Genomic DNA, 26341 nt, shown 5'->3' with positions numbered 1-26341 from the left:
CAAGACAGAATCATCAAAGATCAACGGGCATAGAAGAGTTTTACTTGGGAGAAAAAAGAAAGAGGCCAAATTTCAAGATAATGCAGACAGTCAGTGAGACTGGAGTGCTTGAAGCTGCTGGAATTTTTTTAAGTCATTCACAAATACTATATCTACCCTTGACAGGTCATTTCATTCTATTTAGCACTTTTTATTCTCTGTGGTTTATAAGCTCTTAAGCAAATGTAAGAGGGAGGAAAAGCTAACGTGTCTGATAATACACTATATCAGGCTGACAACCTAACTGAATTTCCCCTGTGGTGCTAGCAAAACGCTGTTCCAAAAAGTAATAATGCATACAAAAAAAAAAAAAAAAAAAAAAAAAGAGAGAGAGAGAAAAGGGGGGGGGGGAAAGGATCATAGAGATCATGCCGTCACATTTAATTTCAGAGAACAAAACCTGAAGCTGATTTCTCTTTAGATCAGTTGTATACCAGTTGGAACATGGGTGCCTAGCACTGCGACAGAGTAATATGATCTGAGCTTTAAATAGCTGCCAAATAACCATGTGGTGGCTGGCAGCATTAAACGTGTTGCAACGAGAATGATCTGTTTCAAAGTAAAGCCACATAACAGAGGATTAGTCAATCTGATGTGGTATAGAAGAGGAGGGGGAAACGTTTTTCATTATCCTTCTGGGTTTCTCTCTGGTTTAAATGTGTTTCCAACTCAAAGATGCATTAATTTAAGCTCTTTCTCTTAATTGGTTTAAAACCTGAACCATGTCCGGGTCATTTCAGATAACACCTCCTAAGGTACCCGGGTACAAGGTGGGGAGTAACAGTGTGACAAATGTGAAGTAACACCACCAAGACTGTTCCCTTGTTTTAACCTAGTAGAGTGGCTGCCTCTCAGTGGGAAAGGCACCTTCCCTGCGCAGAGCTGCCCTCCACCTCCTACCCCTCCACCCTGCTACCATCCCCCCCACTTGCCTAGTTTGTACCAAATGTATCCTTGCCAGATTTTAGGAACAGATAAGGAACAGATCTACAGCAAGTAACATAGGGTGGTGATTCGTACTCCGAGCCCTCTCCTTCTCCTCACAGCAAAATGTGGAGCTTTGCAGCACTCCATGAGGCCTTTCTGGGCTCTTTGGGACATAGGGGAAAATCAGGTGCAGTGTGGAGATGTCCAATATAGGAGTTGCTGCCAGCCCTCCATTCTTTCTTACCTTCGAGTCAAATGGCTCTTCTGACCACTACTGTTATCACATCTCCTGGGTAGATAAGGCACATAAGGACTGGAAAGACAGACCAGTATTGGTCTTAAACTGTGAATGAGAGACACACAGGGAAAAGTGGTGCTGTAAATACTTGTGATTCTTCATCCCTTCTGTCACTTTTGATTATAGATGACTGACTTCTGTTTTTAATTTCAGTGTCTCCACCGACTTCAGCTGCATCAGTTCAGACTTTCTGTAAGTTAACACAGCAGAATTTCATGTGAACATACTTTATCTAGTCTTCATTGCCTGGGAATCACACTGCCAAAAGGACAAATAGGAGAGCCAGGGGAGAGCCAGCTGCTGCATCAGAAGGTAAATAGCTCATTTAAGATGTTCAACATGACTCCGTAAGAGATAATAAGCACAACGTACTCCACAGCCAGGATTTTGCAAGAATGGAGACAGCAATAGATACTACTTACAATTGTCCTACTAGCAGTTTACTAGCTCACTACAGAGTACAGTCTCGGCTGCAGCAGGTAGGCACCCTGCGGAGAAATAAAGCAGACTTTTTTTTGCATTTCCTCAAAGGAGAACACTGCTTTATCTCATTAATGTAAATGCCAATAAACAGCCACAAATTTAAAGAAAGTCAGCTCCAGCAAAACTCACAGCAGCCACCCAAATGAGTAAAAAGGATGAACTGGGGAAAATCCTTTTCTGACTGGTCTTGTCCGCAGCTGCCTTTGCCACATTGCATCGGTGCATCCCCCAGGGATCAAAACCAGCTGCACAGAGGGCTGGCAGACAGCATCACAGAGGGACACTCACCCATCTTTTTCTCCCTCCTTTCTCACCTCCTTCTCCTCACTTTCACACTGCCCCCTTTGTGGGCAGTCACAGTCCTTGCCATATTTGCACTGGACAAATGGATGAGTTACAGGTTGAAAGTAATCAGAAAATGCTTCTTATTTACTCTTCTTCCTTTTGCCATCACTCTTCCAAACCCACGTCTTAAAAAAATAAATCTCTTTTCTTCCCATATGATCACAGGCTATTAAGCCAGCAAGGAAATTATTATGGAAAAAAAAAAACAACCAAACTCCTACGGATTTGTGGGGAACACAGTTCTTTGACCAATTTCACAGAATATTTTGATTAGAGTTTTTAATCCCCTTTACAATATTTTACTCAGCTCTCATGAAAATCCCTGCATCCCTGCCAAGGATTTTCTAGACAAAAGCATATCTGGAAGAATGCCACAGAGCAAGTCACCTTATCTGGCCTGTCTTCCCCAAGTTCTTACAAACCCATTTTCCTGCACATAGCTCTTTAATGAAATCAGAAGAACAAGAGTTAAACTGTGCTTTTAGGCAATAACCATCCAGAAATGCCTCCCCACCACCCTCAACACCATTCCTTGCTCTGCAGCAACTACTTATTATGTATCACGTGCTTACCTACATACATTTTTTGGAGAGAGCAAACAAACCCCACCATTTTAGAAGGAACCTGATTTTCAGTTCTTCCATTAAGATAGAATCCACTAAAAGCAAATTGATAGAGCTACAGACTGCTGCCAAGTATGAGTTTGAGTGAAGAACTAATGAGGACTCAAGCAATTTCTACTGGTGTTGGAAAGGCTTCCAGACATTGCTAAGGGAATCCTCAGAAACACCTTGGATCTTCAACAGCCATTACATCCACAGTCTGACCCAAAGGGCTGCCTCCAAGAGAGGACGTCTTGCACACAAAAGTGTAACTAATTTAGCTGCATAATGGAGAGCCTTCTGAAGATGCACATGGGCTGAATTAAGGGCACCACAGGAGCTTTTGGCTCATTCCTTGCAGAGTTTTTTAGTTGCTGCTGCACACATGGTTGGGTTTGCTGGAAGAGGTCCAGCTCTGAGGCACCTCTCAATTCCTCCAGCTTCCAAAAGCTGCAAGAAAGTGGCTCAAGCATATTGCCCCCTCTAAGCTCTCATGGAGAAGGACTCTCCCCTGCAGAGAAGCAGACAGGGTTTGGGAGGGGTACCTAGTCAATAACTCTTGATTATTGAGTTTACCTTCACAATTACCAGTGAGTGTCCTAGACTGTAAAGAGGGCAAATACCAACAGGGTGTATTATTTGAGAAACAGTATGTGATTGTGTAATTAAGGGCAGGAATATAATACCATATGCACAACGAGCAGGGTTAATTTCAGCATTTCCTGACTAACCAAAGGCATTATGGTGTAACCCTAATGTTCTCCGGATGGCAATCATTTATGTGGCGTTCATATATACGCTTATGAATATTTGGTTAAAATTCACCCATCATACTCTCTGACACAGTAATTAAAAACACTGTGTTATTTGCCAATAAAAATATTTTTGTGAATTGGTAATTATTCTAAACCTCAGAGTCCCAGCTTCCCTACCTCCCACTCTTGTTGTCTTCCTGTTCTATAATGTATAACACTAATCTTGATGAGGGAAAAATAAATAAGTAGCAGGAAATGTTGGAAAGCTTCCAATAAAGAAAGCTCCCAAAATGGAAGTAACATCCAATCTGGCCCACCACATCTTCTATGTGGGCATTCCTTTCCTGCCTTTTAGCAATGCTTTCAGTATTCATAACAGCTGTGGAATTAAGCATTATGAACAAGAACAAACCGACATGCAGCCTTTACTTTTCCCCATCAGCCCCAAACTATTCTGCATTGAGTTACAAAGTGAAAACCAGCACACTCTCAGATGGATTTAATTTCTATTTGGGCCCAATGCCAGAAAAAGTTTCCCCACTGTTAAAACTCAACCCCACCTTTTCCATACCATGCCTACAGTCTCATCCTTACCCCATCTTCCACACAGATTTGCACGCACACACACACAGAACCAACCACTCCTACAACGCAGAACCAAATCCATCTCCCCTGCTGTCTTAGCTAGGCTCATTGCTTTCCCTAGCAAGCCTAGTAGGCAAGTTGGATTTGGTTTATAATGCAGACTTTTAATATGTGGGAAAATGAAGGCTGCATAAGACACACATTTTTATGTCCTAGATACTGTCTTGATAATAAACCTTTTTTAATAAAAAATTAATTTTACACAACCATGAAAATATTTGTTAGAGGAGCCAATTGTTCCACTGAAAAATAAAAGGGTTAAAACTTAATTAAAATAATAATGCTATAATTCAAAATACAATTTTGGCATAACTTCAGATAGTGATTGTACTACGGCATTTTGGCTTACAGAATCATGCAACACACATGGGTTTCAGAATACAGAAGTACACAGCTTTCAAATGCATACAGAAAAGAGAAATGGGTAATAGAACAGTTAAGCTTTTACACATTCATGGAAATTGTCTTCTCTCTTATCCTCTTCCTATGGATGCTGCATGAACAACTGCACTCTATTTTTATAAAGTGCAGACATGTTTGCTGCCATTAAAGCTAAGGCAAGTAGTGGAAAGCAGGAGAGAAGGTAGATTGAATTACTGTGTCTGAATGTTTGCCTTCTCCTCTACCTTGTGCCATTCTCTACAAACAGAAATACAGTGTAAATGCTAAAAGATAAATGTATAAAATGTTGATTTAAGCCACTTCATGTGGGCCTTTTACTTGCAGAAAATTTTTGTTTTCTTCTGTTTGTTAACCTACAAAAATGCTGCTAATAGTACAGTGTGAAGAACCACAAGTGTACTTTCTAAAGAATTAAAAACAACTAGTTGGGACTAAAGGTGGTTTCATCCTCTATTGAGTTTTGTGTCCGTTACCCTTAAACAAGTAATAGGAGAACTTCCAGAAGTCTGCCTGCACACTTAGGATTGCCATAATGGTAATAATGTACAAAATTGTGTTCCAGTTTACACTTGTCACGAAGTTTCACAAGTATTGCTGTATTCCCTTCAGCGGTGCCTGACTAGTCTGAGTGTAAATAAATGGCACGCCCTACTAACAAGAACAGCATTCCTGCTAATAAAGCAAAAAATACTCCTATAGGAGCCAACATAAAAGACCAGCCATAACGTACATAAACAGCAAAGTCTGGACAATCCATTTTTTTCATATTTGTGTAGTCTTCCAGATCAGCCATGGCCTGGACCCAGATGACATACATCACGACTACCAGCGAAAACAAGACACCTGGAAAAGAAACACCAGGTTTTAACAACAGAGTGAGAGACAGATGCTGGGTGCATTTACTGTATTACCTAAAAATCTGTCAATGCTTGAGGTCCTGTCTGCATGGCACAGTCAGCCACCACTGGATAATTTTTGGCTTTGGCTTCCACTAACTAGAACTATGTCCATCTTGCTCCTGATTTGCCCTGAAAGGCATACTCCCATGACAAAGGAGATATCTGGTTTTGGTAGGCAGACTTTAAGGACAAAATTCATGCAGATATTTACTGGCTTGAATTCAGGGGTCAAGGTGGGGGAAGGTGGTGGGATGGACTGGGACAATCTGGGGGAAAAAAAATCTACTTTTGCTTCCCATATTCTGGCATTGTTTTTATCAGTCTTTTGGATGAGATATAGAAAGGAGTAGGAAATGTTTCTATCCTCTTCACCTCTCTGCATTTGCTTCTTTATTCTTATGAAAAGGGCTGTGTTTAGAACAGACAACTTTAGAGTATTCTACCCAAATATTTTGCAGCAAAATTCAAATATATTTAATTCAAAATCATCCACATTTAGAAAAGAAGCTCTTGGTATAGGAACAAAGCCCAACAATCATTAAATAATAACTATGAAACAGGCTATTAGTAATAATCTCAAATTGCATACAACAGTTTCCTGAAATTAATCCACCACATAATTCACAGCCTTTTCCCAACCTCTCCTCTGAAAGGCCTTTGAATTGTTTATACATTATAGTAACAAGAGCACATGTCCTTACAAAGTTTGTTAATCTCCTTGTTACTATACACCAGAAGGACATATAAGAAGAAAGTGCTTTCCAAAGTATCAGTTGCATTCCTAATATTTCATTTCACTTTAGAGGAATGTGGACACTTGAGAAATGCAAGCCTGCAGCACAGATGCTCCAGAAGATTTGCTGGAGAACCGAGGGCACGAGTCTAAATTTTTTGCATGCTCCAGCCTGTACCCATTTGCTCCCTGAGCTCCAGCTGTCACAGCAGCGTTGCAGCAGCAGGACCATCTATTCCAACATTAAAATATTTGAGGGACACCACCCCATCGTGTTTTCATCCCAGGATGTTTAGATGCCTCATTAAAACATAAGTCAGTGCATAGTCCTGGGAACACTTCACTGCCAAACTTGAGGCTGCACACTGTAAGTCAAAGGTATTTGTGGTCTCTTCTCCATCCTGCTAAATACTTGCAATGCAACCTTGAACAAATGTGACATTTGTGGTAAAACCCGCAAATGCACTTTGTAAGCACCCGTGGCCAGCCATTTGCTTCCATATCCACATGTCCTGGTAACCTTTGATGGTTACCTTTCCCCATCCCCAACCAGAGATGCTGCCTCACAACCTCCTTTCCCCAGCAGCTGTTGTCCTCACCCCCTCACCTGAGGCAGACAAAACCAGGCAGGTTTGATGCAGCAGCTTAACCTGGTGATTTGATGATCTTCCTGTTATTGCTTTATGGACAAAATATAATATCTTTACATACATCCTGAACATCTGATAGGTGAGAACTCATGGTTCAATCCTTATAAACACTATATTTTGAAGACCAACAAAGAAAGGGCTGAAGTAGTTAACCTGCGGCATGATCAAAACATGACTGAAATTCCCAAAGGATCTGCAGTTTCTAGGAGGCTGAAATAAAAGTAGAAAAACTAAATAAAGAAGGAGGCAGACACATTTTGTGTCTTTGAAATACACTTCCAGGATTACATTTTTTGCTAGGGTTCAAATTCCTAACAAAGTTTGAAAAAACCCAACACAACTCTAAGAGACATAAATTCAATTTTGAAAGTATTTTACCTAAGTAAAACTCAATTTTGATGGAATTTAGTACTGTGCCTGTATTAAACATAAAACCACTGAAACAATCAGAGGAAAGGATTGCCTTAGGGCCAGACATGAAGAATGAGAAATTAAATTGAAGACTCTTCAAATATAATTCAAATTAAGCAGAAGATTCCTAGAACAAAACATCTAATGATAACAGATAATGTAGGCAACACAGGAAAATTAGAACCAAACAGAGCTAGTAATTTCGATTTAAAAAGTAGAAAGATTCAGGGACAAATTCATAAATTGAGTCATTAGATATAGGGATTTTTTTCAAGGTTTCAAAAATTGAACAAAAAAAAATTATAGCCATAAGATTTGGAAAGATACATTAATAGTCTGGCAAAATCCATAAGGAATTGGAATTTACCTCTTCAGCTGGCCGTGCCTATGCATTTTGACAATAGTCTTCTACTCATTCTCTGCTTTGCGGAAAACTTGGCCCAAAACAATAATAATTACAAAAAGTAGTGATGCATATTCCATTATTATAGCAGCAGGTAAGTTTAACCAGGCCTTGCACATCTGGAATGCCCTCTGGCATTCTGGGTAGAAGCAAATTTATGTAGGGCAGTTAGAAACATCTGTCATTAAAACAAAACAGCATCAAAGGTGCCTTAATTGAGAAATGGGCACCCCCTGCTTTTCGGGCACTCTGAAGCAACACCTAGGTGGTTAAACTAGAATCAACACCATGTAGGTGCAAATAGCAAGCCAGTGCAGCCAGTGGTAAAACAGCTTCAGGGAATCTATCATCCATCGGGTGTGATTTCACAGCAAGCTGTTACACCTGTGAGTGGCAAATTGTTGGGTATGGAAATTTGCAGAAGAAATGTATGTCAAGCAGAGATAAATGTTCTTCCTTAAAAGGGAAGAAAAACAAAGGAAGAGTATGTAAACCGTCTTAGTTAATTAAGGCACTAAAGGAGTATTTAAGAGTTCTCATCACCTGCTAATGGAGACTAATTAAAAGGAGTATTAGCATGTTCAATAAATATCTTGAACTATAGAATCAGGCTAAGCAAAAACTGACCATGTCCTGTTGCCTCCATCAGTATTTCATTCATTAGCACTCTTTTTGTCTAGTTTTCACAGAGTTATGATTTCACAGGCGTTATGCACTTAGACAGGAGTTTACTGAATATATATTTATCCTGAGAAATACCTGCTCCTGAAGTCTTGCACTATCTATTGTGAATGTCATGAACTCTCAAAGCCAAACTCCATGAGAAAATTACTGAGATTGAAAAAATCTCGGCAATTTCTTGAAGCAAATATTTTTAGGAACAGTGTGTGCTCTGCTACATTTCTATGTTTTTGGCATTTAGACCTTTTTCATAGAGTGCAAGCATCCTTTTGCCTTTGCCTTTTAATGAACAAAAAAATAGAACAGCAGTTGCATGAATCAGGAATGATGGGGGAAATTATTCCTAGAACATGAAATATGTCTGAGAGAGATTAAGACAAATAAATACTTCCCTTCTACTCCTTTTTCTTTCTTTTTTTTTTCATTTTGCTTTTTTTTCTTATAAACACACATGCTTGAAACACAGTTCTGTGCAGTGTGATAAGACATGGACTTCTCTGAGGTCACTCTTTTCTGTCTTTCACATTCATTCTTTTGAATTTCTTTCAAACAAATACTTCTGCATATTGTAGAGGAGAAAGAATACAGAACCTTTAGAAATGTCTGTGAATTCAAGAAGCAGTTTGCTGGCCTTTAGTACTGATTCTTCCCACGTAGAAATGCCTTTCACTTGTCAATGGTGAATGGCTGTTTATGGCATGAATCTTTTACTATGCAGACACGAAGACAACAGGTGCTGGAAAGAATGATGTGAGCTTTTTACTTTTGCCTGGAAGTTTAGAACTCTTTATCTCACTTGTGGAAAACTTTTATGTGTATATTTTTTTATTAAATGCATTTTTCTGTTCTTGTCCTTATTTCAGATTCTACCACCTACCTTGGCCTCTTGCGACCTTTATTTAAAAATAACAGTTGACATTGTCTGCTGAAGTACATGCAGAGTTTCCCATGTAAGAATTATGGAAGTAGGTACATGTCTCTGAAAAGAGATTTTTCTCCTCATCTAGGATCTCAAATTAAAGTTTTTTCTCTCTTCTGGCAGGAAGCAGGAGTCATCCTTCTAATCTTGCTTCTTCACCAGGGTGTGATTCCGTAATGTTCTGCGCACATCCTGGAATATTGCTTATTGGCATCAGTACAAGAGGACAGTTTTCACCACCACCAAAGCAGAAAGAGGCACAAGGTAATTATGGACTTTATTGAAGGCTACTCTAAGAGATCATTTTATGGCAGCTTTCCCTTCTATTCCTGTGACCTTTGAAGACACTATAAGGTGTCTTACAGTTTGCAATACTGCAGCTGCTCTTGGACCATCCTCTGAGGTAGCAGACAGGGAGGTGAGGCTGCAAAGGCAGCACTCAAGTCACTTACTGTGGTATCATTGAACTGATACTCACTTTTCCCCACAGGTATTGCAGCTGTAGTTTCACCTGTGGCCTCAGGTGGTTAATAAGGTTACAAAGTTTTTCTACTCCAAATTAAGGAAAAATGGGTCAGGAAAATGATAGGTGGCGTTACTTGTAGTTATAATGGCCATGGAATGGCAAAGGTTAATATCCTAGGAGGAATACAGAAAGTGAGTAAGACCCAGAACTTAGGAGAACACATTCCAAACTGTGCAGAGAACTGATAGGCAAGATCCTAAGAGAGCCTGCCTTGAAGAGCAAAGGCTGCCTTAAAGGATGAAGAGGCCTAGAAGAACTTGGTGTTCCTCATAGGCAATTTTCTTAAAGGACAAGAATGGCCCCTTTAAGTGTACAAGAATTCAAGCAGACCTGGCAGAAACAAAAACTAATATCATAAAGAGCTGCATTAGCAAGAGCACCACCATCAGATTTGAAAATACTATTATCGCCCTTTGTTCAACACTTGTGTTATCATATGTGGTAAGCTATGTCAGTTTGGGGTCCCCTGGTGAAATAGAGATACTGATAAACTGAGATGATGACCACCAAAATGGTTAGGAGAACGGAGAACAAGTAGAGGCTGAGTGAGCTGGGCAATTTTAGTCTGGAAAAGAATCCAGTCTTCATTTTTCTAAATGGAGCTATAGAAAAGATGGGGATAGACTTTTCAGTGACCTACAGACTTGCAAGGATGAGATGTAATTGTCACAAACTGCATCAAGGGCAATTTCAGGTGAAAACAAGGAAAAAAGAAAACATTTCTCACAATGAAGTTGGTCAAACTGAGACAAGCAACCAAAGATGCTGTGGAACATCAATTATTGGAGATTTTAAAAACTTTATTGGATAAGGCTCTGAGCTGCCTGATCTACTTTTGAAGACAACCCTGCTCTAAATGGGACGTCAGACTTGATTGCCACAAGGGGTCCTTTACAACCTAAATTTTTTTGTGTCACTCGGGATCTCCATTTAGGCTTCTTGAATGGGTCTCTCCAAAAGGCAAGCCTATCTACCTTATCACACAGGTGAGGTGTCCATCTGAGTGTTCTTACTGTTGACAATAGAAATTTAAGCAGTTGGTTCATACAAGACAGCTTTCAGATGGCTGAACAGCTGGCATGAATCTCATTACCAAAAATATCTTCAGCTACTTCCTGAACCCTAAGATGTCACAGCAGACCATGCTACAAGCCATACTCTTCAATTGAGGCAGAACTTTTCTCCGCTGCTAATTTTTCAGTTAAGGTTGCAGAAGTATAAAGATACTTCTGTCCAGTAACAGATATAAAAGTTATTTCATCTAACTTTAAGACATGTAAGTAGGAAAACAACTGATTTCCTTATCTTCTTCCCAACTTCCACAGAACCATCTTGTCTAACTTTCTTCTCAGAAGACTATTCTCTACAGTATAACACATACTTTAATTTTGCAATAAGACAGCATCCAGGCTCTTTTAAAATAATGTATATAATTCTTTTTTTTCTTCAAAACAAGCTACCAGTTTCTGTCTTAGAAGAACTCCACCAGATCTAAGTCACATTAACCTAAGCCACATTACATCTTTTAATTTTCCCATTAGGTCCGTGTTTAAGAAGATGTACACCCTGGCTGCATCCTGATCACATGTTTGAGAAGTGGTAAATATGCACCACTTCTCATCACTCTCCCCTTCCATGTCCTGTTTTGATTTGGCAGGTAGTAAATGAACAGGATCTCTAGTCCTGATGGAGATGGGCAGAGTAAGGGGTCAGGGCAGCAGGGACACAGTAGATCATCTCTTCTGCATCAAGTCTATCTTATCTTGCTCTGTCTTGAGCAAGTTGAATGGCTCCTATTTTCTTCTGGCACCACTACTTTTTGACAAATTATAGCAGTATTTTGCTAAAGATCTTTGCTTTTCAACAACACTAATGGTAATAGTAAAAATAACATAGCTCTTCTCTGAAGCCCTGATTGAGAACAGTCCTGAAGTTGAAAGATACTACATACAGAGGGAGTAAAAAATCAGGATTTCCCTTGAAGAACATTTGCTCTATAGCGACAAAGGGTAAAAGGGGCAAAGACACAGACCCGAGGTCACACACTGGGATAATAAAGCTCACTTAACTTCACATACCTAAAGAAATAATCTTTTTAGATTCTCTTAGTAAAGGAAAGAGAGGTGTAGGGTTCCTCCATAGCACACACATCTGATCCAATTAGGCCCCTCTTTCAGTGTGAAGTGAATCCCCAGCTGGGGGAACTTCTTACATACCTACTTTTTTTGCTGCCAGCGAATGTTATAGCCTCTTGCAGGCCTCCTAGGGAAGCCAGGGGAGGCTAGTACAGACTTTGGGATCTAACTTTCCCGTACCTAAATGAGGGCAGACGAACTGACCCAGAGTGCAGAACACAAGCGTTGTTTTGCACCTCTGCCCATCAGTTCCTGGCATCTTTCAAGTGCCCTTTTCCTCTCAAACATCTTCTGCTACTTTCTAGTGACAGCTGAGGTTTTTCATGCATTACAAATGCAGAAAAAGAGCAAGACTCACATGGGCTCTTGCCCTGCAAATTAGTGACAAAGAGCATTGAAATATCTAAGACTCCATCAGACTATGAATATTTTTTGAATGTCTTTTATGTGTGAAGGAGTAATTCTCAAGGGATAAAATGTAAGTATGCAGGATTTCCTTCAGCTAAAATATTATAAAATACTTCCCATACTTCACTGAGTCCTTTGGAAGAGAATAATGATCACTAGCTGTGAATGAAGAGCTGAGAGGTGCAGTAGGTAAGCAAGGTCAGGGGGTCAGTATGAGAAGCAAAAAGAGGGCCCAGGCCTTTTGGTCCTGACACGGGTAGCTCTACCCTGTAACACAATATGCTCTCACAGGGCTGTCTCTCACCAGACTTTAAACTAAGGAGAACAGTGATGGAGCATATACTATCATTTACATCCTATATAACTATATCTTACACACCAGTGTAACATCTTCACAGATTTTTCAAGGTTAAGCAAACAGCGTGCCAGTGAGCTGTCCATATCAGCTGAATCCTGGGGGGGGGGTGCATCCTCCTTGGTATGTGTGGGTTATGAGGAAGGAGGGAATTCAGTTACTTGTTATCTTTCATTCACAGAGGTTTAGAGCTCCTACTTACTCATATGTGACAACTATTCTGTTTAGTCCTATCACATCCAAAGCATTTTCCTGTATTGGTCATGCAAATGTGTTCTGTCTCCCAACTTCTTCAGAGTCCACTGTAATCATCCTTTGCATTACTGATAATGGACAAAACCCTCTCCTTAGCTAAAGCCCTTGAGAATCCTATAAGGCAAGATCTTTAAATATGCATTCTTCCTCCTGTTAAAAAAAAAGTAGATTGAAATTGCAGTGTAATTCCATGATTTGTCCTGGACGTGGGGTATTTTTAACCTTAACCCCAAAATAGCTTTTATAATAGCTTCATGACTAAATAATTGTGGAAAGAATTGTCTCCAAGTGCAGGCACTCCACAAGCCAAAGGATAGAAGCACATGCTTTCTATTTCTTTTAACCATGATTGCTACAATTTTTGGTTAAGGAGAATGGAAGAAATAACACATCTTTTCTACTCTTTAATTGACTGAGCAAACAGTATACCCACCAGCAATGATGAAAAAGCCTCCTCCTGCTTTGTATAGAATGTGACTGGCAAAAGGAGCTGCACAGATGATGAGGAAACTAGCGGCCACAACAGTGAGCACTCCCAGGAGCATCAGAACTGTCCAGAAACCTCGATAAACTGGAGAAAAGGAAGAAGGAAGAAAAAGGAAAAATATACAATGTTTTTTAGAACTTATCCAAGTTGGCTAACAAAGATTTTTCCTTTCCCCTTCTTTTATCCCTTGCCTTATTAACAAATGAAACGTTAATTCTATTTTGCATATACTTTATATATCATGTGGATAAAATTGGGTTTGATTACCAGTCCTTACCTGATGATCATGGAAAACAGAGTCTAAGTTCTTGTGAATGAAATGCATCTGCTGAATATTTAGCAGTACCTTGTAAGATAGCATCTTGACCAAATTGACACTCCTTAGAAAATGGTATGGCAAAGCTATAGCAGTGATTCTTTGGCATAAATGATTGGACTGACAGGATGCAATTATTTTACCAAAAGTGTGTAGGAGAAGCAGAGAGCTGCAGTATCTTGAATCCTTAGTGCCCAGACTATATCACCAATAACAATTTGTAAGTTCTTTACAATTTACAGCAGGATAATATTCCTTATATACACCCATATTCAGCAGAAAGAAACTTAAGCTAGGAGCAGGGAGAAACTAAAAAAATGTAAACCATATTTCTGAAAAACAGCTAAGTTTTAAACCAGCCTATTTCTGCTCTAAAGCTCTTTGTATTTTATTAAATTTAAAATGTGATGTTTCAGAAGCCCCTGTTAGACAGTGCCAAGCAGTGCTGAATTAATGGATGCAGCTGGTGATAAATGAGCTGAGAGTTTTGTGACATACTCTGGCCAAAAGAGTCTTTCTAACAATTAGTTTTTAGCTGGTTAATTGCACATCCATTTAACAAAGTCATCATTTTACAAATGCTACAAGAGTGACATAAATTTCTCCCATGAATTTAAAAATTGGTACATTAACACAACCCATTAGTAAAATTATGAGTTGTAAAGATCTCCATCGTCAGATCTGAAAATCTTGAAGCACTGACAATTCAGTCAGTGAAAAACATTTCCACCCAACTGAGGGAAAGCATATAAGCCAGCTGGCAAGTCAGGAAAAGTGTATCACAAAAGAAACTGCCACTTATCATCTGACAGCACCTACTTACTGTTACGGAAAAACACAACCAAGCAACTATTATACTAGTTCATATCCTGAAAGATTCAAATTCATACAGCTTGTTAGAGACAGCTATTCACAATGATTCAGGTTTGCTCTCATCTGAAATCTGAAGGCGCACTAGGGCATTAGCAGCTTGTGTTTCCCACTGATGTATTCCAAAAGTCTATGGTTTTTAACTTGACCAGCTTAACTCAAGTTAAAGTATACATCACTAGCATTGTAAATGTATTAGCTAGATCACACTCATCACATTATATTCACCACTCTTTTTAAATAACATCCTTTTTAATCCAGGCAAACATTCAGAGACATAATTTTCCACCACACTGATCAGCAGATTTGGGCATTAAAAGGATGAATGTGTCTGAAAGTACCCGGCAGAAGGGTTAAAATTGGGGTTTGGTTCATATCCAAGTCTCCACTCCACATAAACAAAAAATTATTGGAATAGTAGGTAAGAAATAAGGCTATGGCTCAGCAAAGCAGTTAAATGTGTGTTTTGCTTTAAATAGTATACCTCTTATGGGATTTTAGGCACCTGTTTAAAGTTAAACACATAGTTAAATGATTCACTTAATGCAAATGGACAGTGAATGGAGACCTAGAAAGGTAAATCTCTCAAGTCCTTCAGTCTTGGGTTTCTGAAGCAATTTCATATTATTTTACTCAAGGGGCTACTTTGATAAGCTTCATTGCAGTCTCCAAGTCCATGGGACATTACTTCCTCATTTAAAGCCTAATACCACTAAATCAATCTATAACCACCCAACTCTTTTACGTGGGTGGCCCAAGGTACTTCAAAGTCATACTACATAATAGGACACATTGGCCAAAATGGACCTTGAAAAAGCTCTCTTTTTATTATTATGGTCAGTCACCTAAGTAATGCAGCAGTGTTTCTATTTTCTGAATGGATGAGGACACAAGATTCTCCAGCATTACAAAACCAACATCCATTTTCATTATCTGCTCTTCATACAGGAAGCTTTGAAGTCTGCTTTTAGTGAAATTTCATGAGAAAATTTTGAATTGATGCTCAAATATTCTTAGAAACAGAGCACAAAAGGAGTACAAATGCAACTGATGAAAATTTGTTTAAACCTCTCTGCAACTATACAAGAGAAAAGGTGTTCCTCTGCTCCAACCCTGTAACTATTTTATGTATTATATATGAAATACGGATTTCACCTAGCTATCACCTGAAAGAACGTTCCATTCTATTTCTCTAGAAATAGTTATTTACTCTAGAGAATCATGGATAAAGTCTGATTATCCTAATACTTGTTTATTAAGCTAATTCTGTCATTAAACACCAATTAAAAAATAGAGTGTAATTGACAGGTACAAAGTCTGCTCACAAATCTTTGACTTTGCAAGCAAAATACTACCCCTCTAATCTGCAAGGCAGAAAGTCATTCAGATCATTTGTGGCCCAGGTGTGAGGAAACACCCAGTGAGCACTTAGACTTTTGTAAGGGAATTAAAAAGCCATCATTTTCCTGCAAAGAAGTTTTCACTTATTTTATACTCTGACCGTTTTTGCTTAGACCACATTTCCCTTCTTCTCTGCCTACATGGGCAAGATCAATTCCTACAGGGCTAATCATTCAAAATTACAACTCAGGCCTACTGCTGTCATTTAGCTTAGCTGTCACCTACAGATGGACACAAAAGAGCTGGTTGAAATTAAGTCTCCTGACTCTTGAAGTCAAAGACCTTGCTGCTCTGATGTTGAGATGAACAATGATAGGTAAAATTCAACAGAAGATGCTGCTTAAAATTACTCTTCTTATATCTGATGAAAAGGGCTGATACTGTGATCCAAAGTCTGTTTCAAGAAATAATGGTTTGGTGTACCCATACAAAGTGTATCTACAAAGAGTGTTAATAGATGTTTGCACAATTTCAAGTCTCACTGAGGTAGTTCATAGGATATCCCAAGTTCGGGCCCAGATGACAAGGAGTACCCTTGTCTCTTCCAAGTACTTCACAGATATGTTAGAGTTACCCACCTCAAATACAGGCATCATTCCAAATATTTCCTACAACAAAAGAAATAAAGTACAACCACTATGTAGGGTATGCCCAGCCACTGCCCTGGAGGGACATCTGCTGAGATAAGGCGATTGAGCCATCTCCCAGCAGGACCCCTGGGAAGGCAGCTACTCTTCAGTTAAGGTGAGAAGAAGACAGACCCAGAATCCTCTGGGAGACCCTATGCAGATCTTTTGTAACCCATTGGCCTTTGCCCTCTGACACCCACCCTCTGTATCCCTATAAAGCTAACCCCCTGCCCCTGCGAGGGCAGAGAGATGCTTGTCCCTGGCTCCCCTTCGCCAGAGTACGGACCAATAAAGCTGCCTCGTGCGGAACAGCTACACGAGCCTTTCATCTCTCTCCCTGGTCTGGCCTGGAGGCTGCCCTGCAGAGCTGAGCTGGAATCATGAGCTGACAATCACTAAAGAGCTGACAGCTTCTGCATGGGCCCTCCTAGCCAGCAGCTGAGGGAAGACACCGGACCTCAGGAAGACGATCTCTTTCGGGACCATCTCCCCGGACCGGTCACAGCTTCCTCGGTCAGAGCTACTGACCCCTCACCCCTCTGTCATAATTGCAGAGTGCAAAGTAAACATATCTGCAGTGTTTAAAATCTTAGATACCACTGCTCTGTGTTGCAAGTGTGCTAAACAGAAGGTTTTGTAAGTTGTCTTGGTAAGTTGTCCCTCTGTTGAGTACAGCATTTGCCTTGGAAATGACAGGCAGACCTAAAAATAAAAAAGGACTGAGCAGAAAACAGGAGTACACAACTGCACCACTGAGCCTGTATGAGAACATTATATTCCTCCAAAATTGCATGACCTGTAGTTTTCCCTTGTTACTTGCTTTTCTCTCTAAAGATCCTAATTTAGGTCCCTCCAGGGACTTTTGCATTATTTGAAAACTAGAAGTATCTGGGTTTGTGCAAAGGACCAAATTTTGGAGAAATGGGTGAAAATTACCAAAAGCCTTGTTTCCTAGTATCAGAAAAGCCTATTATCTAGTAGATCACATCATTGATTACAAACTGAAGTTAAAGATTCATATTTTAAGATTTTACTGATGCATGATATAAAAGACAAGCAATAACATGTTTGAAAAGTTACAGAGCTGTGTCACCTACAACACACACTTGTGCAGCAGTCATGCACGCCTCTGGAGCTCCATAATAGTTAGTCAGGGACAGCCAGGTTAATGACTCAAAGCAACACCCTTCCACTGTTGGAGATGTTAACATCAGCCTCATGAAAGCATACCAAGTATTTTATTGCCCTTGCTGAGTTAAAGTGTTTTCAAAACACAGCCATCAGTCCATACAAGCACTGTGGTCTACCCTAAAAACCCCAGCCACTTAATCTTGAATTTAATATCAATATGAATTATTAAGCACTATAAGGATGAAAAACCTTTTGAAATGTGTGAGTACAATGCCACATAAACATTTCCAAGGCAAAATGACTTGGAAAAGTTGCCTTGAACTATCACGGACAAGCTCACATCCAAAAGGGAACATTTCCTGTCATCTGACTGCAGATTGTATTTTAGAGTATGTCTTTTTTTACCTCTCTATTTAATGTAAGGGATATTGAAATGCTTTCGAGAAGAGTATTGCCACACACAGTGCCAATACATTGAAAGGTGAAGTGCCTGATCTGCTCTCAATCAGGAGTATCTTCTCTGCAGATAAACAACTGTAAATGAAATCACCTATCTCAGCAGCAGCACAGGAGATACACCTGGCAACACAGTAAACCTTGCAAGACTTTTCTCAGCTTCATTCAGCACCCTTTACTATCCCTTAGTAATATTTTTTTTTAATAGCTTTAACAGTAAAACAAATACATTATTCACAGGATGGATACACTGCTATTTAAGATGTTTCTTACTTTGTTGCTGCTTGGGGGCTACAGAGTTCTCCCTTATAAATGCACTGTATTAAAATCTCTCATGGGCAATTATATGACTGTATTATATAAGAGCATTTTTTTCCCCTAGAAATAGACTGCTGCTAACATTTCACTTGTACAAATTCTATTTTCAGATTTCATTGCTGATATTTTCCAGATTACTTTAGGTTAATTTCAACCCATTAACAAACCTGCCAATAAATGTCATCTCACCATTTTGGATTTAACAGTTGCTGAATCATACTTTTGCTTCAGTCCTATAAACATTGTGTATAATCCATTAGGCGTTATTTCAAATGCTGGCAATGTGCCCAGCATTGGACAAAATAAGATACTAAGATTCAGGAAAAACAACACTAGCAGCTACAAATCAGAGTATTAAACTAATGTGCCTGTGCTGCCCCATTAAAATGCTTCCACTTCAGCTTCAAAAGCTCTTGGGAACACTTAGGGAATTTTTGTTTATTTCCAAATTAAGTTGAAAAAAATCCCCTCAAAAGTAAAAATAATTAATTAGTGACTAAGTGTTAGATTTTTCACTTCTTTTTCTTAGGAATAATCTCACTATGGCCAATGGGACTATTTCCATGAGTAAGAACTTTGTACATTTTCCAAAAAGAGGCCTAATATTGTCCTATAGTAAAAGAACTGTAGAACGGTGTGATAGCCCTTGAACATCAGTGTTAAGTAGTCTAATGACATAATACTGTGCATTAATCTAGCTAGCAATTAATTAATATTAAAGAACTATAATATTAAGTTTTCAGGATAGCCTGATGGGGCAACTAATCTGGTTATGATTATGCAAAGGTATGTTTATTTTAGAATATGTAGGTTGCTGCTGTGGTACTTCTATTGCATTGTCTAATTTATTTTTTATTCCTAGGTTGTAGTTTGTTGCACTTATGTATGTGAATCATCATAAAAATGTATCTGCTAGCAACACAATGAGGTGCTAAGTCGACTTAAGAGCTGTACATTATAATAGTTGTCACTCTAAACCTCTGTACCATCACAGAAAGTCACTAGACTCAGGCTTCCCCTGAGTTCATTTAGAGCCTGTTTCAGGCTAAGGTAAATGACATGGCCTATGAACTTCAGCACATTAACTGTGAAGGATGGTTCATACAGCTTTTGAAACCATACCTTACAGTACAGCTAGGGGAAGTCCTCCCCACTCTGCCAAGATATTTAACAAAACCAATAAATGCACAAAAACATTATAACCATGATTAAAAGGTATAGCAAACTGCAATTTCAAAGCAGTGCTGTCTAACCCTTTGAAGCTGATCATGCATCTAACAGTAATGTTTAAAAGATATCTGATACATTAAAGTATACATTGAAATCTCCAGTATAAGCACCCCTGCAGGCTTTTGTGTCCTTACATTTCCATCTAAGGCTATAGTCCTTGACACCAAGAGCTCATAGTTTAGGTTTGTACCTCAGAATGAACTGAGCCTTTGCTCTAAAGCTTTGTAAGGCATATTCTAACACTAGACTTCCCTGTCCTCAGTGCTTTAACACAAACTCAACATACAAAAAGATGTAAATAAACTAAGAAAGGATAGGTGAGCCTGTTTTGAAATCTGGCCCAGAAAAGCGCTGAGCCAAACTCCTCCTAAAGCCGAAGCAGTTATGTCAACAGAGAACTTGGTCCAGACACTGCACTCAAAAAGCATCAGAGATTTCATGTTCCTCAGGCAACTTATCTTTGCCTGAGCTCTTCTAGCTGGATGGTGACACCACACTCCAAAACCAAACCACACTTGTGTCTCCACACAAGGGACTGCACAAGGGGCTGCAGCTAAATTCAAATTCCTCTGATAAGGTCCAAAAGTCTCTTAAGCCAAATAGTCTGTAAAAAAGGCACATGCCTTTACTTGCTCAGAAACTAATAGCCATCTGAATGGAAAGGTAGAGATTTTTAGAAAATGTGTTGCATACATGTTTGATTTTTCTAATGAAGTTTAAAGCCCTTTATTCAGCTGTTTATTTTTCTATGAAAGAGAAAATTTCTTGTTATACACCCCTACTTAAAATAGAACTTAAAATAGATTGACTCACTAAAAATTATAAACCTGGGGAGAAGATTTGGGCTTTTTATCATCCCCAAAAGAGAGTATGTCAAGAAAGTTATGAGCCATGAAAATGTTAATATTTTATCAAGAAACAATAGCAGAACCAAAAAATGGGACAATAACCTCCATTTTTTGGTAGTGCCCTTTTATTCTATGTTTAGCTGATGCAAAGTATTAGATGCAGACAGCCAGATATACAAATCATAGATGAAATCATGTTATTCATGAAACCAAACTGAAGCCTTTTGCCACTGGCTTTATAGAAAACCATTTCCTGCACTGGGAGTCAAGAAGAAGAGGATAACCTTCTAGTATTTCTTAACTTAGTGACTGCAGTTGCAGCAAGGTTTTAAAATCTTGTTTGCCAGATATCATGGGCAGGATTGTCAAACTAGACTAAAGGAGAAACAAGTTTTGAACTCACAGAAGAGCTGATGACATAACCTTCTTCATAAAAAGTTGTGAAAGACTCTTGAACAATCATACCTGTTCTAGTAAATAACTCAGCTTGGATGTTGCAAATGAAATGTAGGCAAAAAAAACCTCAAACCCTCTTCAGTTTTAATGAGCTTGAAAGCAATCCAACTGTATCTATTTATATAGCAGGAATGGCTCTGAATATACTCTACCTGGACCAGCATCTATAGTACAGTTCTGCCTACTTTTAATCTCCTAATATGAAATATAGATAGGAAAAATATATTTGAGCAGTGGTTCTTTTGGCAAATATTAACTAAAATTAATTAAACTTTTGATGATATTCCTTCTCCTTTACTTTTTCTTTGTTTGTCCACTTCTGTGTAATCATGCAATATAATTTGAAGAACCTTTGTGAATGTATGAGTGAACGGTGGAATACAATTTCTGTCTAGGCTATTAGGAGCTGATGACTCTGTCACTTTCAAATGGAAAGATAAACTGTTCTAGATGTGCTATGAAGTTACAGATTAGATCTCTGAATGGTGAGGTCTGAATTCATCCTGGACAAACAGTTCATAATTTCTAAAGATTAACAGAACCATTATAATTCTAGTTTATTTTCTTTTTCATGTCTGCCACATAAAAATTGGATTCTAAAGACACTTCAAGGTTAGCAAAAGCAAAATTACAGCTTCAGGACAGGAAAGGATCACTTAAATACCTTAGCAAGCTCAGAGACATGTAGCATCCACACATCACAGGTTGTTCAAAAAGTCATATGAAATAGGTATCAGAAGTTATTTACTTCAAATATGTTTGCGTAAAGATCTTAATCTGAATAAGTGTACCTGATATTTTTAAGTAGTTTCTAAATGTTGCAAAAACAGAGCTTTCTAGGCACTATTCAAACACAAAGGTTTTTATTAATGTATATCTTCCACATATATATAAATATATACTCATATGTCTCTCTGTTACAGTACAAGATTTCTCAGTGAAATATATCTGAGTCAGTTAAATAAACTTAGACAGCATCAAGGCTCTGCTCCTCCTTCCTCATAAAGTAAAAATTCAATACATTTCCATATGTGGTTATTTATTTAACCAAAAAAAACACCCAAAAAACAAAACAAATAAACAAAAAAACCCCAACCAAAATCAATAACAGATTTATTTAAATACATGACAAGAGTACTTGTTTAATGCATTCAGCCCAAGGAAGATACTTACTATATTGGGGAAAAAAAGCACTAAAAAGGAAACGTCTTCTTTTTTTTTTTTTTTTTTTTTTTTTTTTTTTTTTTTTTTTTTTTCCAGAAAATACCTCCATTCTGCCATCATGCTTAAAGCTAAGCATTCATTTAAGTGCTTTGTTAAACAGTGGCTTAAATATGCATGTTGTAAAATTATGAGAAGTATGAAATACCAAAACTCTGTTAATTAAACTGTGTGGAGCGATAAGGCTGTTTTATTTTGAAGCATCCAAATTGTTTTCTTGAAACTATAGGCATTGTACTCATTTGCAGCAAACAATACTTACTGATTGCAGAGTCATAGGAAGTTGAGTTGTGCTCATCACGGAGAAGAGGAAATGGGGACAGGTAAGCATGTGTACAATTCTTAGAAGGTGACTGGTTGGCTAAGAATGAAAGAAAGCAAAAGATTAATATTTTACCACCTTTACAATATTGTGTGTCTGTTCTTCAAATGGGCAAACTGAGCTTCATAGGTCAAGATTTCAAGTTCTTTCCTAGGCAACAGCTTACAGTGAATTTGATTTAGTAAGAGATACGAGTCTTGTTATCCAAACAAGAATATTACTTAAAAAACAATACAGATTTTTACTCTGGGACAGTAAATGAGCCATGGTGAAGGCACACTGCAATTTATATGTGATGCATATGTATGCTTTAGGATGCATATGTACCTTTCTCATTTGAGGATTAATTATGTTCTTCTCATTATTTCATGTCTAAAAAAAGCAATCAAACAAACAAAATCCAGGCAATTACTTTTTCTTTTTGTGAAGGAACAAAAATATCAAGCATCTTCAGAAAGTCTGCAATGTCCATAAATATGAGCTTAGTCTATCGAATTAATATCCTCAAGAAAAGGGTAATTTCACCCTTTATATTAAATACTTCTAAAAATATCAACTTCTTCCTGGTGAAAGATAAAAGCTGACTATAACTTAAACCCCATTTAAATTTCAGATTCCTGACCACAGAATTTTCCAGATAAATAACAAGTGGAAATTAACTACAGTGAATATTACATTTTTCACCTAACACTAAGCAATATATTTAGCAAAATATGGGCTATTGAAGTCAAATTTGTATGACAGCACCTGCTTTTCGCAAGGATTATGGAAATCTTGCAAAAAGGTGAGGGAGCTCCCGACCTCAGAGGGAGTGTCAAAGACTGGAGAAGAAGTATTGCTTGACTTCTTAATGGGAGATTTTGGTTGTAAAACACTATCTGATCTTGGAATTCTATCTGCCTTAAAACCCTGGATGTAGTGAAAAAAAGCAACAGGTCATCTGTGAATGTAATAGAGGAACTCTTCCGGAGATGGTGTATCCTACACCATTTTCACAGTGGAGCTGCCCATTCCCATCTTAACCCACTTGTAGTGGGTTAAGAAGTAAATGGAGAAACTATCCAAGAAAAATTCATGGACCAGGCTAACCACCAAGCTCCTTTTTCTCTACTTAACAGAAATAAGCCATCTGTTTAACAGCAAGTGGCAAAAGACCATGTAACTAAGAATGTACTCAGGTTAACAGGGCATCCATCACAATCGCAGTGTAATCTGATAGCTAAACTTGTATCATTTTGTCCTGGTGTTTCCTATAGTACAGATTACAAAAGTGTACATCAAGAATTTATTTTAGGGTAGCTGAAGAACCTGATCCCCAAAGAAGCTATATGAAATCTAATTATTTGTAAGATATGAGTAAAAATAAAAAACACACCAAACCGCAACAGTTTTGCGAAAAAATGACTGCAGATAATTTAAAAGGAAAAATTTACTTACTATACCAAAACTTCCACATGCTGGCATTATTATCTCCTACACTTCCACTAAACCAGCACCTCCAGAAGAAACCTTCATGATGGAAAGTGGCCTTCTCTCCCTACAGAGGGAGAAAAAATAAAAAAAAGAAAGTCATTATTATACAATTTTTGGACAGCTGAAAGGATTAAGTTCAATTAGGTGTTGATGTAAAAAACACCACCATCATGACACACAACCTGTCTGAATTTAGGTCAGCGATAGCCTATATAAACGGTCATTCTTCTTTTGAAAGAATATAATATTGCAAAAGCAGTATCACAAAATAAAAATTCATCATAGAGCTGATTACAAATTATTATAAGAGGTTTTGAGGCAGGCTTGTAAGCCTCCAGAAGGTCAAAATGAGTATATTCAAAAGTTTATACAGAAGTAAATTCTTAGAAAATAAACACATCCAAGAATTCTACATATATAATTCTCATTATAAATAAAAAGTCCATACTAACCCCAGCATCTCCAGGTGCTTCTGAACAAGTTCCTATTTCTGTAGCAAGAAGCCAATAATCAGTTCCAAATGCCACCAAAAAAAGCAAAACCCCCAGAGCTGCAAAGAAGCCTCCAAAAAATATCCCCACACTAAGTTTCATTATCGAAGTTATTTTAAAAAAAATCAAAACCTTAATTAATTAAAAGGTTAGCAGTAAAATAAAAAAAAAATATTGTGCAAATAACTAAAAAACTGTTTGGAGACTACAGCTCATATCTGAAGAAGTTTCTCTTCACTTGACTTTCTGCCTGTGCCCTTCTTCCCAATGCCCTGTGAGTCGATTTGTGTCTCCAAATTTGTGTGTGTTCCATGTGGCTGACTCAAGCCTGACAGATGAAAAGGGCCTTCTATTTTAGGACACTGATGGCAGAGCTTTGCTCTGTTTCGCTGTCTGGGCGAGGCCAGTCAGAAATAGCTGACCTTCCCCTAACTAATCAGGGATTGACTTGAAATATTACTGCAGCTGGTGCATCAGCATCACTGGAGATGGAGATGGAGTTGCAATGGCTCTGTCCATCGACATGAGTGGTGTTACAGAGCACACAGTAGTAGCAGTGACTTCCAAAGTTCAGGCCTGGTGGTCAACGTTTCCTTAGATGCTAGCAGGAAAGGAAACATCTGCAACACTTTGGAAGTTACTATAAGTCACGTTATAAAATGAAGGCTGAGGATTTTTTATAGAATTTTATAATATGGTAGCCAAACTGAAGAGATGCCTCTGAAAAATCCCATATTAAAAAAAATAGTTATCTTTAAAAATTTACATCCTACATTTAAGGTAATAACTGTACAAACACTAAACACAAAAACACTTAAATGCTTTATTTATTCAGATGCATCTTTTTTGCATATATCAAAAATTTATGTAGTTAAAAATTCTTTCAAGCAACTGATAAAAAAACTTCCATCTTTTTAAAACAAGAAGACACTTTCCCAAACACATGCTTTGGCCATTTTGGAAAGTTATGAGGTAAAACATTTAACTTACAAGTCCTCACTGTACAAGAAAAAGGTTTTTTCAATAACTTCATTTCATGCCAAGCAGGCCTTCCCAGTCATCTCTCATGGCTTACAGGGCATGCTTCTATAGCAATTTATAGAGTTTATAATGTGCAACAGATCCTACAGTCCTTACCCAATAAAATTTCATTGGAATTATTTATCACCAGAGTAGAAAATTTTCATAGATAACATGTACTGGGAAGTGCTGGGCTCAAACGAATGAAGCCAGTTTACTCCAGAAAACACTTGTCACAACATTTTATTGCAATAGACTTAAGACTCCAGAGGGACTCCTACTTCCAGTATTGGTTCGGACAGTGCATCAGCATGCTTGAGGAGAGCAAGGAAAACACTGTTTCTACCACCTCCATTTCTACACAGATGAACTGGTGATGTGCCCTCAGTGGTTTTATAACACTACACTATCTGCCCAAAATCATATTCACATTTGTTACGAATCGTATTTTTTTCAAACCTGATACTATACTAATTTCATACACAAGCACATCTAATATTTTGTGGCCTTTTTGCACTTCAGAGTTTCAGTGTATGCAGAGCAGCAAATGAATATTCAAACAGACTTTCTGTCATATTTGCTTTTCCTGACACCACTGATGCAGTTCATTTTGATACAGCAGAAAGAGGTTCTAGAAAACCTAATTTTGGAAAGTGATGTTTTATGGTTCATTATTAAAGAAAACAAAAAAACCCACAAAAACAAAAACAAAACAAAACAAAAAAAAACAGGAAAAAGAAGAACACATAGAATGTGCTGTAAAAATTATTACTTCAGGTTTGGAATAATTCTTTAACTTTT

General features: G+C 38.1%; 1 protein-coding gene across 1 annotated transcript; it reads right to left on the bottom strand.

Annotated features, from left to right (window-relative positions):
• Positions 1-4236: 4236 nt before the first annotated feature.
• On the bottom strand, positions 4237-24826 carry TMEM182 (transmembrane protein 182). Its single transcript, XM_082278093.1, has 5 exons — positions 24482-24826; positions 23994-24093; positions 22497-22595; positions 13305-13442; positions 4237-5339 (listed from the first exon to the last, which is right to left on the bottom strand). Exons 1-5 carry the CDS (start codon positions 24620-24622, stop codon positions 5116-5118), a joined length of 702 nt encoding a protein of 233 aa, XP_082134219.1. The 5' UTR covers positions 24623-24826; the 3' UTR covers positions 4237-5115.
• Positions 24827-26341: the final 1515 nt, after the last annotated feature.

The sequence above is a fragment of the Coloeus monedula genome (assembly GCF_965178545.1).
Source record: "Coloeus monedula genome assembly, chromosome: 3".
Lineage (NCBI taxonomy): Eukaryota > Metazoa > Chordata > Aves > Passeriformes > Corvidae > Coloeus > Coloeus monedula.
The sequence above is the reverse complement of the archived record's forward strand: the minus strand, read 5'-3'. Positions and strand labels throughout refer to the sequence as shown.